This window comes from Acartia tonsa, chromosome 7 (genome assembly GCF_053477335.1).
Source record: "Acartia tonsa isolate MP-2025a chromosome 7, ASM5347733v1, whole genome shotgun sequence".
Lineage (NCBI taxonomy): Eukaryota > Metazoa > Arthropoda > Copepoda > Calanoida > Acartiidae > Acartia > Acartia tonsa.
The window spans coordinates 20,697,901-20,711,481 of record NC_137266.1 but is presented as its reverse complement, the minus strand read 5'-3'; the positions used below and the strand labels follow the sequence as shown (position 1 = coordinate 20,711,481).

The following is a 13,581-nucleotide window of genomic DNA, read 5'->3' as shown; positions in this document are numbered from 1 at the left end:
AAGTTAAACATATGTAAAAAAAGGCACTTAAAAAAATATTATGTTTTATTGCTTCACAACTTTGTACAGCTATTCTAATAATGATATAACTGTCACTGCGCCACTAGCCACTACCCACTAGGGTCTCTGTAATATTTTACTTTTTTACATAATTAAATTACCCTCCAAAAAAATTTCGGTGCGCAATTTTACCCCCCGCCCCTTCCTCCAAATAAAAAAGCTTGGACGTCTTTGCTTATATTAGAACATATAGGAAGCTTCCCTAATATAGAGAACATATTTAGTTCATTGGTTAGCGATGTAGAAAGTGGTTATTTTTCATACTCTATATCATATGATTGTAATTTATGTTTAAATATATTCTGTCATTACAAATAAAATATAATAAGAATACAGTGACAATTTCTACTTTTGTTTTTAAACCACTTTTAAAAAATGACTTCATCATTCAATAAAAACGTAAACTGTGCTAGAAAAATGGATAAGTAGTTACAGCAAACAACATTACATCATAAAAAATATCCAAATTTTCTGCGTTTTTAAAATGGAATTAATTTGCTGATTGACGCTCCCTACATTAGAACAGCGTAATGTCGACATAATGTCAAACATTGTCACTGTTTTTTGACTGTCAAAATAAAGGATTTCCGAGTCATCGACAATATAACAGCTATGGTCGACATAAATCATTGATTTTGAATGTCGTTAGAATGTCAATAATTAGGGGCTGAGCTACTATTTTGATTTTGCTATTTTATAAAACACATGTTACTTTATAATATACTAACAATAGATAGGTAAACCTTTCTTAAACAACTAAACCTGGCAAAAATTGCAAATTTTTTGTGCAAATCACAAATCATAGATTTAACAAGGATGATAGATTTGGATAGTAACAAAATTGGCTGGAAACAAGGTACATTACGTCCAAGAGAAGAGAAGCATTTTTAAATAATAAGCTGAAAAAATAAATAAGTAAAGATGAAGAAAGAAATAAGGGTGCAGTTCATCTAATTATATTACACAAATGGCTGCACCCCTAGCATCTAGAGACTCCGTATCCTTAGATTTGAAAAATAGCCTGAAACCATTTAAAGACTGGAATCTAAAAAAATATCTTAGCATAAAACCATCCTGGGATCTATGTGAAGTATTCCTTATGTAGAGAACTGAAACGGTTTAGTAGTTATTGGGATCCTAAGTTTCTGACAGACAAACCTAACTAATTTATATTTTAGGATGTGAAAAGCACGCAATCGAAGCCAAATTATAGATTAGCTTTTATCATGTCATTTGTACTTGTATTTCAAACCATAGGCATCACAATGACAAATAAATTGCTGGAATTTTATTCAGCCTTGTCCGTGTTTTAATTTATATTATGTACTTTCTTGCTTTATTACTTATTATTGAAAGTATGTATATATGATAACTATATTTCTTAATCCAGTGTACAGTCTCCAGGAGAGACCTAACCATCGGGGGCTACACTATAATCTAACCTAGCCTGACATCAAGTATTAAACTAAAAACTATACTCCCGAGTCCCAACCCTATCTTTTATTTAAATTTTTTTCAAAAAGCAAAGGAGGGGGTTTTATTATTGCTCACAGGGGTACTTTGTGTGAAATCGCATAACTACATAAAGATCTATCTATCTATATTTGTATGAATCTATCTTCCATCATCAATCTACCAATCCTTATATCTACATAAATCTATCTATCTTACATCTATCACTCACGCCTTCTATCCACCAATCTATCTGTCAACCAATTAATCTATCTATATATTCAAAAATCTATTTATCTACTCATATTTCTACCCATCTATTCATCCATCCATCAATCCATGCACATTTTAACTTGAAAAGTGATCTATTAAATTTGTACAACACAAATAAATTAGTTTTCAAACAAACAAAGTTTTTAGACATAATAAATAACTTTCCAGGCAGTGAAAGAGAAAGCCCAAACTTTTTATTTACTCTCTCTCTCTTTTTCTTCCCCCCCCCCCCCTTTCTCTCTCTCTCTCTCTCTCTCTTATTCTCATTCCCTCTTTTTCTCCTTCACCAAATATTGGTATACAATTAAAATCACATCAAAATGAAAGTTGCACTTTTAGAAGTTCACTTTTGTTTTTTTGGTAGCAACGCTACATTTTGTTTAGTACGTCTGTAATTTTATGTGTAGACAGTAAAAATTATTTTAAAGCCGGTTTGTGGAAACATTACAATCAAAAAATGAAATAAAAGAAAGAAAATTGAATGGCTACCCTCTTCCGCAATCTTAAGTTAAAACAATTTGAATTATAGTCATATTTTCTACATTTTCACCTATTGGAAATAATCGTGCCTGTTATCTGTGCATTCCATTTGTTTTATCCATAGATAAAGACTTTATAGAATACAATTTATGTACTGTACTGTAAATACTTATTTAAATGACATTAAAAATACTATAATTTAAAGTAGTAAGTTTTTTTGTCGGTTCGTTAAGATTTCTCAATCAAAAGATTTGATGGTGTTATCTTTTTAAGTAAAGATTTATATAAAGGTACTAATAGGTTTTATGCTACTTTTTACCTAAAGTTTAAGATGACCTTTTCAGAACCCAGAATAATTTCTTCGGATAGAAACTTTTTTTCTCAATATACCTATCCATAAACCTATTCTATTGATATTTTTGCACCATTAGATGGTTTGATATAGGAAATTGAGTTTTATGTCAGAAAACATTGTCATTGCTTAGCAAGGATAAAGGGGTAAGTATTAATTAATTTGTGTTGCTGCTATTCAGAGATTTTAGGGTAGTACACTAAATTATTAAGGATATAGGGATGTCTAATTAGAAAGTATGTATGCTAATTTTATATTAAAAATTAACTTTTATTTTAGAAACTATTGTCATTTCTAATCAGGGGTAAAGGGGTTAGTATAAATTAATTTGTGTTGATGTTACTCAGGGATTGAAGGGTAGTACACTAAATTATTGCTATGATTAAGGATATAGGGATGGCTAATTAGAAAGTATGTATGCTAATTTTATATTGAAAATTGAGTTTTATTTCAGAAACAATTGTCATTTCTAACCAAGGATAAAGGTGTTAGTATACATTATTATGTTTTGCTATTCAGAAATTTTAAAATATTTAACTAAATTATTGTTATGATTATGGATATAGGGTAGGGATGGTTAATTAAAGAATATCTAAGATGATTTTTTTTATAGAAAATTGAGTTTTATTTAATAAACGAATAAAGTTTAAAGAAAACATTGAAATGCTTAGCAGGGATAAAGGACGGGTTAGTATGTATTATTATGTGTTGCTATACAGAAATTTAAAGATATTTAACTAAATTATTGCTATGATTATGGATATGGGGATGGCTAATTTAAGATGATTTTTTATGAAAAATTGAGTTTTATTTCAGAAAACATTTTCATTGCTAATCAAGGGTTAGTATACATTATTATAATAAAGAAATTTTAAGATATTTAACTATGATTATGGATATAGGGATGGCTAATTAAAGAGTGTTTTAGATTATTTTATACAGAAAACATTGTCATTGTTAAGCAGGGGTAAAAGGGTTAGTATATATTATTATGTGTTGCATTATGGATGTAGGGATGGCTAATTAAAGACTATTAAAAGTGTATAATATTACTACTCAAGGATATGGAGATAAGATCAAATAAGTATATAAGTATAGTTGTATAATCCATACAACTACCTTGCCCACGTGGCAAAGACCCTTTTGGTCTGCAACCAAATTGCTTTTTTTACTATTGTAGGGACTTGGTTGTGTTTATATATCCGACATTATTAGCTGATCATAGATTACCCAGTGGGGCAGAGTTAGTTATAGCTCATGTCCCCTCTATTATTTTACTATATTTAAGATTTCATCAACCATTTCAATTACTGTACAAGGTATATGGATAAGAAAACTTAAAGTTATTGAATGCAGGGAAATAAAAATCCTAGATTTTTTTACCAAATTCAACATTCTGTAGCCATCCAAACAAATTATTAACTAATTCTAATATTATTTTGTCGATTTTTAGCCCACTTCGTGTTTCATTTTTTAAAAGAATATAAAAAATCTGATGTAACATTCAAGTAATAGTATATCCATTTATTAGCTATTAAGTTCTAAAATACATTAATATTTACACTTTTTGATAAGGTAGTTTTTGGCAATTGTTAAGTTTAAGTGTATACTTTCTATTAATCATTATTATATATCAATATTTCCTAATAGAAGTTATTTTCTATAATTAAATAACAGTAAATATAATATAGTTATACCAATAATAACATTTTTATTCCCTTTGACAATAATTACATAAACAACATTAATACAGTATTCACATTATTACAAAAAGTTTTTAAACCAAACATTAGACAACTTCCAAAGGGTTAGCAAGAAATTTATTGTGTATGTAAAATATAATTTGGGAAACGACGGCTGAAATACTATTTAGATTCAATTTTAAACGCTAATTCGCCTGATGTTTACATCTGCAATATAAATGTCCAACCCTAAGCATTAATACCAAGAACCTAATTAGAATTTACTGTCTTTTGTTGATAAAATACCAGCAAAAGTAAGTTGTTGTACGATCTAATTTGACTGATATTTGCGTCGATAAAACTAAAATCAACCATTACTTTTATCAATTGATAAAACATGGAGTGTTTCTATTGTTGATCTATTTTATTATTATTATATAAAGACAGTTTTGAGTTGATAAAATAGCAGCAACAAATGTTAATAGGGATATAATTAAACTAAAGTACAATGCAAAGAAAGTTGTTATTTACACTTTGTACGCTGTATAACCACTAAAACTATTCGACTATTTCACCTCAGCTACAGTTTACCTTAGTTTAACAGGGGTTCCAACGTCCATAAGTTAGTTCCATGTGACAGTGAGATGGGAAGCTATGTTTGGTTAATTTTCTGCTGTTATTTTATTGATAAATATTCGTATAAACCTGGGAATAGTTTAATAATGTGAGTAGAGGCTAAAGAAAGAATAGTAGCTCAGTACTTTTGTCAAACAACCAATGAGTGTCTATCCAAAGCTGCAGAATACATGCAGTAGTGGCAAAGCTACTCAATAACTCACCACTATGTAACTTAATCTATACGTCGGTTGATCTGTAATGCTTAAGCTATCATTACATGAGTATCATTTTTGGTAGATATAAGTTTCTATTTCAATACTTATATGAAAATAACAGGATGGTTATCTTTAGCAATGAATCTCGCTATTCTCCGGACCGATATAATTTACCTTTTAAGCAAGCTTCTTACAGATCTGGGGAAAGTCTTAAAACTATTTTGGAGACGAGTATCTCAAACCATCTCAGAAAATCGCTTCAGTTAAAATAGATATGATGACAATAGAATGATTCCTGGCTCCTTTAATATAACACAATTGAAAAGTTGGATTTGTTTTGAGATTTTTAATATCAAACAGTATAAAATTGCGCATTTACTTATTCAATTACATATCATTGAATATATAAATATAATGTTTTTGCTAATTTTGAAAGTTGGAAGCATTATAAGATCATAAATTAAGCAATATGGAAAGGGGAATAACTAATAATACAATGGGTGAGGGTTTGGGGGGGGGGGGGGTTATGGGTGTAGTAGATAGAAGGCTTTATAGGAGGGAGGCCTTTTCGTGCTGGCAAAACAAAAAGGGTAAAAAGATAGGAATTTAATAAATACTGCAAAAATAGTAAAAGAATTAAAAATGTAGTTTTATAATTTTATTAACAAAACATATTTTTTTAATTTTTGATATTCCATTGAATTTACGGATTTGAAAAAAATCTACAAAGTCGCAGTTTTGTATACAAATTTTTTCAGGTAAATAAATTTAAACGCCGTAGACTGTTTAACATTTATTTGCAAATGAACATTTTTTTTAATTGAAAGGGAATAACTTACAAATCAATCTCTATTTTTTAAAGCATAGTGTTTAAACGTTTCAACCGATAACTTTAATCTACAGGGGTAATTTTGATTATCATCATTGGATATATACATAAATTTTGTGTTATCCATTTAGATCCCAGGTAATAAACAGCACAATGTCCCCTCCCTCACTGTATATTTGTTCTTGTTTTTCAGATTAAATCAAACTAATTATTTTTCTATGGTCCGGATTTAGGCGTTCCCGGATTAAATTTTGGTTGAAAGCAAAGCCACATTCACTGGCAATGAAATAAAATCGTCCAGGAGACCTTTGCCCTTTCTCTCTTCTCTTTCTTTCTTTCTTCATCTCTATCTCTCTCTCTTTATCAAACCATCTCTTTTTTCCATTACCTTTTCTCCTTTTATAAAATATCGAACTTTTAGATATTTCATTTATAACAATGAAAAATTATTTCAAAATTTCTTTCTTGAAAAAATTATACAGAATGTAAGTAGAAGACCATTTGAAACATTTCTGATTTCTAGCTCTGGTAACAGCCATGTAAATTACAATTCCCCTAGAAACTTTACTCCTTTACAAATTAATGTCATTCCCAACGAACGATGATACACAAAATTACCCCTTCTGTAGTTTGAACGTTTAAAACGTTCGAACACTTAACTCAATGAATCAACCAATCAAAAGTCCCAAAAATTATTAAGCCAACGAATTAGATTAAAGTATTCAATCAGTACAGTGGTTGTCGGACAAATGGTATCTTAAGTATTATAAACACGTTCTGTCCTTCTTTCGCTTACAAACTTTGTGAAAGTAATTTTGTCCCCCCCCCCCCCTTATTTATATTTATTTCTAAATAGGGGGCAACGATGGTTCGCTAGGCAATTCCAGACTTGGTGCTATTAGGCCTAAAGGAAGAGCTAAACCTGTTAACCCTCGCTCTACATCTTGTTTATCTATTGTTAAAGGCCCACAGGTATATTATAATTTACTCCTGCAAACCTCCCAGTGGAAATAGGGAGGAAAAAATGGGTAGGACGGAGCTACGAGTATGTTTATACATTACAGAAAATATAAATTATTTAGCAAATATTATCAACTTTGATTTTATTTTAATTTTTGTTCACAATAGCATATTTAATACCACGTAGTCATGCAAATGTACATTATATTTTCTTTGTTAAATTTAAATATCCCTATGAATGTGAATATATAAAGTGTTTTTAAAAGCGAAGCTTTTCTATAACTGTTAGACATCTTCCTATCGATTTTTAACTTTGCATGTTGATTCTTGTAACAATAAGGTACTAATTAAAAAGGAGTTTGATAATCATAACTTCTTTAAAAATTTCTTTATAGAAATATTTGTAAATTTTTTCTTAATAACTATTTTAATTATCCATTGGCTAAATAATATTAGGATATATATTTTTAGTAGCGAAGCTACTCTATAATTTGAAATGTCCGTCTGTATGTCTGTCTATATGTATGTATGTATGTCTGAAACGTTTTGGGGGAAACGTGATTTTCTCAGCTCCTACAAAAGATAGAAGGCTGAATTTTTTTGTCAACATTTCCATCAATAAGGAGCATAATTAGGTATAAAACATTGTTAGCGGTCGGACTGCTTTTAAGTAGCTTTTTAGCCGCTTTTAATTTTAAAAACTGATTTTCTTGTCTCCTGTTAAGGAGAGAAGGCTGAAACTTCTTGTCAACATTTCCATCAATATGGAGCATAATTATGTATAAAACTTCAATTGGACTGCTTTTAAGCAGCTTTTTGGCCGCTTTTATTTTTTTAAAACTGATTTGGTCGGCACCTGTAAAAGAGAGAAGGCTGAAACTTCTTGTCAACAATCTTATTGATATGAAACATTATTAAGTATAAAACATCAATAGCGGTCAGACTGCTTTTAAGCATCTTTTTAGCCGCTTTTATTTTTCAAAACTGATTTGCTCGGCTCCTGTAAAATATATAAGGCTGAAACTTCTTGTCAACATTTCTATTAATATGGAGCATAATTAAGTATGAAACATCAATAGCGGTCGGACTGCTTTTAAGAAGCTTAGAGCCGCTTTTATTTTTTAAAACTGATTTTCTCGGCTCCTGTGAAAGATAGAAGGCTGAAACTTCTTGTCAACATTCCCAACAATATGTAGCATAATTAAGTATTCATCATCAATAGTGGCCAGACTGCTTTTAAACAGCTCTTTAACCGCTTTTACTTTTTGCAACAGATTTTCTCGGTTCCTATCTTTGGTAGTCTGATTGCTTTTAAGCTGCTTTTCTTTTTAAAACTTTCAGAAACCTTCATTTTTCAAAGTTTCATGATTTTAAGTTTTTGCATATTTATTTGCATATTTATCTCTTTCTTTTCTTTGTTGTGATAACAGTTAATCAGCTCTATAAATTACTTTGTCTGTTTGTCTATTTTATTATAGATTTTGTGCTTCGCTACTTATGGATGTTGTCATCCTTGTTTATTTGATTATTTATAAAACTCAGGGAGGGAGAGGACAATTAACATAGATCAATATCCCACCAAATCCATAATTTTAATTAAAAATATTTCCAAAACTTTAAGCTCTATAAAGAAGATTTTAGTTGCCTTAGAGTAGTGGAAACAAAGCAGAAGGGTCTATGGACAAGGACGAAGCATGAATTTGGTCCCTGCCTTGAACGAGATGGCGAATGACCCAAGTCTCCGAGGCCCGCTGTATTCTGTATCCTTAAGCTCTATAATTGTAATCTACCTAAGGGGCGTCCAAGCTTTTTTTTTTGGGGGGGTAACAATTTTTCAAGGGGGGGGTAATTCGTTTTTGGGGGGGGGTAAAATGGCGCGCGAAGCGCGCCGCAAATTTTTTTTACCCCCCCCCTAAAATTTTTACCCCGGGGGTAAAATTTGCTTGGGGGGGTAATTACCCCCCCTGAAATCTGTTGGCAGGGGTAAATTTGGTTTACCCCCCCAAAAATTTACCCCCGGGGTAAAATTTTTGGGGGGGGTAATTTAAATTTTATTACATATATAGTATTAAAAATGCGTGAGAAGCGCCCAAAATTTTTTTTATTAGAGATTTTTTATTTGGGGGGGGAAGTATTTACCCCCCCAAAATTGTTTGAGGGGGGGGGGGTAAATACCCCCTCCTAAATGGTTGGGGGTGCCAGCGGCACCCCGAGGGTAGGGGTAAATTTTAAATGGGGGGGGGGTAAAATGAAAAAAAATTTGGGGGTGCCTACGGCACCCCCAAAATCGTTTGGGGGGGGTAATCGCCCCATTACCCCCCCCCCTTGGACGTCTATGATATACCTTATCAGAATTTTGTCCCAAAATTCCAGGGAAAATCTATATAATGTCCATTGCCCTATCCATATGTAAAAAAGACTTGATACTCATCATTATAGCGCTTTTTAAAGCCAAGCTATTCTACATTTAGGATGTGTCCGTACGTCAGTATGTCACAAGAACATCTGACCGTTTATTAACAAATTGACTTGTTTCAGCTATCCTATAATTACCCTATTCTATTGATGTTATATTCCTATGACGATTAGGCTGAATGTGTGAAGCGAGGTATTTCTGCAACATGTAGTACATATATCCTTGTGTTGTATTTAAGACAAGTATCAATAAATTTTTCACCCAAGAAATTTTATGGTGATGTTCGTTTGTCCGACTGTATGAGACTTTTAATTTTTCAAAGATTGGTCATGCAATGCAGCTTATACCAATAATGAAATTAGTTTGGGAAAAAATCACGAAACCTATACGTGTTTTTCAGCTGTAGTAAAACATTTAGTAAAATTGACGGCCTCTCCATTTTACCCCTTAATATTATTTTAGATTTATTTCACTTGTTGGTTATAGCTTATACCTAAGTGCAATTCTTGTTTACTTTAAATTCTGTTTATTATTTATGAACTAGTAATAACTATTTTTTATACAAACTTAACCAATACTATAATACATATCATTAAAATCACCAAACTCCCCATTTTTAACCTAGCTAGAGAGAAAAAGTTTTATGCTTTAATTTAAAATGTAGCAGCTCTGTAGCTTTATTAACAAGTACTAAAGTCTATATTTAATTTTATTTATCATTGAACGTTGATATAAATTTAAGCTTGCGGAAACTATGTGGGTTTATAAAAGGCATATTTTAAACTTTAAAGCTGTTTTATGATAGATGATGAGTCCAAATAACTTTTTAGGTAAATGATATTTTCAGTGTAAAATATTTTTTGTCTCCATAATTCACACTTATACTGACTATCATTTTCAGGATCCTTGCTTTTGAGCTGCTATCAAATCTCAATAAATATCCGCCTTGAAAATTTCATCAAAAATTGTATTTCTTTTTTTATGTAGATGGTTACTCCCAGAAATAGAAATTAACAAATGTCATATTTTTTGATAAATATTTAGAAAAGACACACACAATTGGCTTTTCAAATAGAAGAAGTTGGTTTTATAAAATTACAGAAGATTTTTTTAAAAAGATTTATTAAAATTTGAATTATAACACTTTCATCAAAATATACTAAAATTTTATGAATGATAAAACTTACAATAGCCTCTGATATCATACAGTGAATTTTATATCATTCTAAATAAAGGTTTATATATGATAAAAAACATAAGCTAAATTTCTTCTTATAGTTTTGAAGAATTGCAAATATTTCCATTGTAAAGCTTGTAGTTAAGAACTATCAACCACTTACTACATAGAATATTTTAACTTTCAAGTAACATGAAGAAAAAAATAGTTTTCAACAACCTGTAGGTTTTTAGTTGCAGCTGCAGCCCCTGACATCCCAAAGCTATTTCCATGTACAGTTGATTTCTGTAATGTTTTTGTGTGTCAGAAATGGAGAGGCTAAGTTATCAATTATCCACACAAGAATTGGGAATTTTACAACATTTCAGTAATGTTTTATAAAGGTGCACCTTTATCTATTTGTAATTTGTCAGTATATTTCAACCCTTCACGTAATATCAATTTGTTAAATATATAAAAAAAGATTTTCAACAATTCTTATTCACCTTAGTATTACCATGAAGGGGGACATCAGTGAGGTTATTTACATCTGTGTTACCAGCATCCACAAGATTAGAGGATTTTTCATGGTTTAAGTTTGAATTTTCAGGGTTTTTGTCAATTGCTTTTTCTACACCTTTACTAGGAAACGGATTTTTTCCAGTAGGTAAAGGAGTATTTTTAATATTTACTGCAGTTTTACCACCTTTTTCTGGAAAAGGATTAGTTCCAGAAGAAACACCAGCTTTACCAACTCTTCCAGGAAATGGATTTGTTCCAGTAGATGGAGCAGTGTTTCTACGTCTTCCAGGGAATGGATTAGTTCCAGTAGATGGAGCATTGTTACCACCTCTTCCAGGAAAAGGATTAGTTCCAATGTTACCACCTTTTCCAGGAAATGGGTTAGTTCCAGTGTTACCACCTTTTCCAGGAAATGGATTAGTTCCAGTGTTACCACCTTTTTTAGGAAAGGGGTTAGTTCCAGTGTTTCCACCTTTTCCAGGAAAAGGATTAGTTCCAATAGGTACATCAGTTTTACCACCTTTTCCATGATGAGGATTAGTTACAGTAGATACAGCAGTTTTACCACTTTTTCCAGGGAAAGGATTAGTTCCAAAGGATATGGATTTTTTGTCATCTATTATGGATGATTGAGTAGTTTCAAAACTTTCAGCCCTTTTTTCTGGGAATGGATTACTTCCTGTGGGTATGGCCTTTTTTTCATGAATAGCATTAGTGTCTTTATTTTCAGTTCCTTTTGATCTAGAGTCTTCTAAATCTGAAATCATCTTTGATGATACCTGAATACAAATTTAATGTTAAAATCAAAATTGATTGGAATCTTTGAAACTTATCTTTTTATTAAAAAGAGGCTTACAGGCAGTTTGATTTAAATCAAACATAATGAGATATTTATTGATGTTAAAAAAGTAGATAAAAAAATTTTTGGCTTCAGGCTAAATGAATAATAAAAAGATAGCATGTCATTAATTGCTTACCTTAACATCTTCAAGCAAAGGTTCATCATCAAGAATTTCCAACACCTTGTTACCATCAATTACATTTTTAGGAGTGATTTCATTTTTCATGCTGGAATTATCTGATAATTTGTTGACTTCTGTAATACCTCTTTCTGGATTTACAGGATTGTTAAGTTTTTCTGCGGAAAGTGTATTAGTTCCAACATTTTCTATTCCTTCAGAGATAGGACTATTTACAACTTTACCATTCTCCTTACTGAAACTAGATTTCACAGGAATTGAATTATTTTCTTGAATAGCATTTACTCCTTTCTTCTATAACATTGATTTAAGTTGAAAATATTTTATTAAATGTACATTTCCAATATAATACAGGAAAGAATTGACAAAGATATAAATGTATTTCTTATTACATTTTTTTAATATTCCTTTCAGATCATTTGTGATGCCTTCTCCAATTAACAACTATCATTTTAAAAACAAAAAATATAATATTTTTTAATATGATTAAAAAAATATGTTATTTACTGGTAACTTTGAATCATCAACATTCATCTCTGGACCAGAATTGTGATTCTAAAGGTCATTAATAAATTCTTTAAAATTAAAAGAAATCATGAAGAAATTATTAATGGCATAATGTTGTACTTAATATTTTTTTATATTAAAAAAATAAGAATGTATGAAATCAAATTTTTACATTATTTACAAAAATGGAAAAAAATACCTTAATGTTAAGATTTATATCTATTGAAACTCTCTTATGGTGATTCTGAAAATAAATTCACTCAAAACATATAAAATTGTATATAATCTCATTATTAAAAAAAACATAAAACTTGCTCACATTTGATGGTGACTCATCCCCATTCATTGAATCGTCAGTACTATAATCCATATCATGCTGCCCAGAAGTGTTTATATTATCTTCATTTCTGTGTAGTCCTTGTTTGAGATGTTCAGAGGGATGAGTTCCTTCCTGAGATACATTTTAAAATAACACATTTAGAGGTCTCTTCTTTGTATTGTAATAAAATATTACTCTGAAAGATTTTCCTTGTTTCATTATCTACAACTAAACATTCAAATCCTTTAAATTCGTTACCTTTTGCAAATTATGAGTTCTTCTGTGTAAGACATTGTGATTATTCATTCTAATTCCTCTACCAGGAATCTATTAATAATCAATTACATAACTTCTAATAGAGATAATATCTACAGCTTGGTGAGAATAATAAAAACATTATATAAATTTTAAAGTTATTTTCTACCTAAATGTTTAGAAATCAAGAAGTATTAAAGAATATAAATATTCCACCTGCAGTCTAAGATGCATTAATTTCTTTGGCAATACGTGTTCTGGATTTATGTTTCTAACCTTTACAGAACCCTAACAAATAAGTCTATGTAGATCATCTGAGTAAATGAATTTAGTCTTTTTTTGGTTATAACATTAATTTAAATTATCATAGGCATGAAATTACTGTACTATTATTGTCCATTTTCTGAGAATGTTTCATTAATTTTATTTTAAAAATCTGGCCTACCTTGCATTTATCTAGTAGTACATACCATAAAAATAATATTATTAATAATTTCATTTTGGC

At 30.3% G+C, this 13,581-nt stretch overlaps 2 protein-coding genes across 7 annotated transcripts in view; one reads left to right on the top strand and one right to left on the bottom strand.

The window, feature by feature from the left end:
• Nucleotides 1-13,581, top strand: part of LOC145323998 (EH domain-containing protein 1-like) — a 303,862-nt gene that overhangs the window by 222,586 nt on the left and 67,695 nt on the right. The window lies entirely within an intron of this gene.
• Nucleotides 10,443-13,579, bottom strand: LOC145325044 (uncharacterized). 3 transcript variants are annotated; one of them, XM_080167846.1, is made up of 11 exons: nt 13,522-13,579; nt 13,293-13,364; nt 13,080-13,148; nt 12,822-12,953; nt 12,702-12,746; nt 12,503-12,550; nt 11,993-12,289; nt 11,488-11,794; nt 11,000-11,451; nt 10,734-10,799; nt 10,443-10,562 (listed from the first exon to the last, which is right to left on the bottom strand). In XM_080167846.1, exons 1-11 carry the CDS (start codon nt 13,573-13,575, stop codon nt 10,539-10,541), a joined length of 1,566 nt encoding a protein of 521 aa, XP_080023972.1. In that variant the 5' UTR covers nt 13,576-13,579; the 3' UTR covers nt 10,443-10,538. The 3 variants fall into 3 exon arrangements, with proteins under 3 accessions (XP_080023972.1, XP_080023973.1, XP_080023971.1); XM_080167847.1 differs by having other exon boundaries at nt 11,000-11,415; XM_080167845.1 differs by having other exon boundaries at nt 11,000-11,794.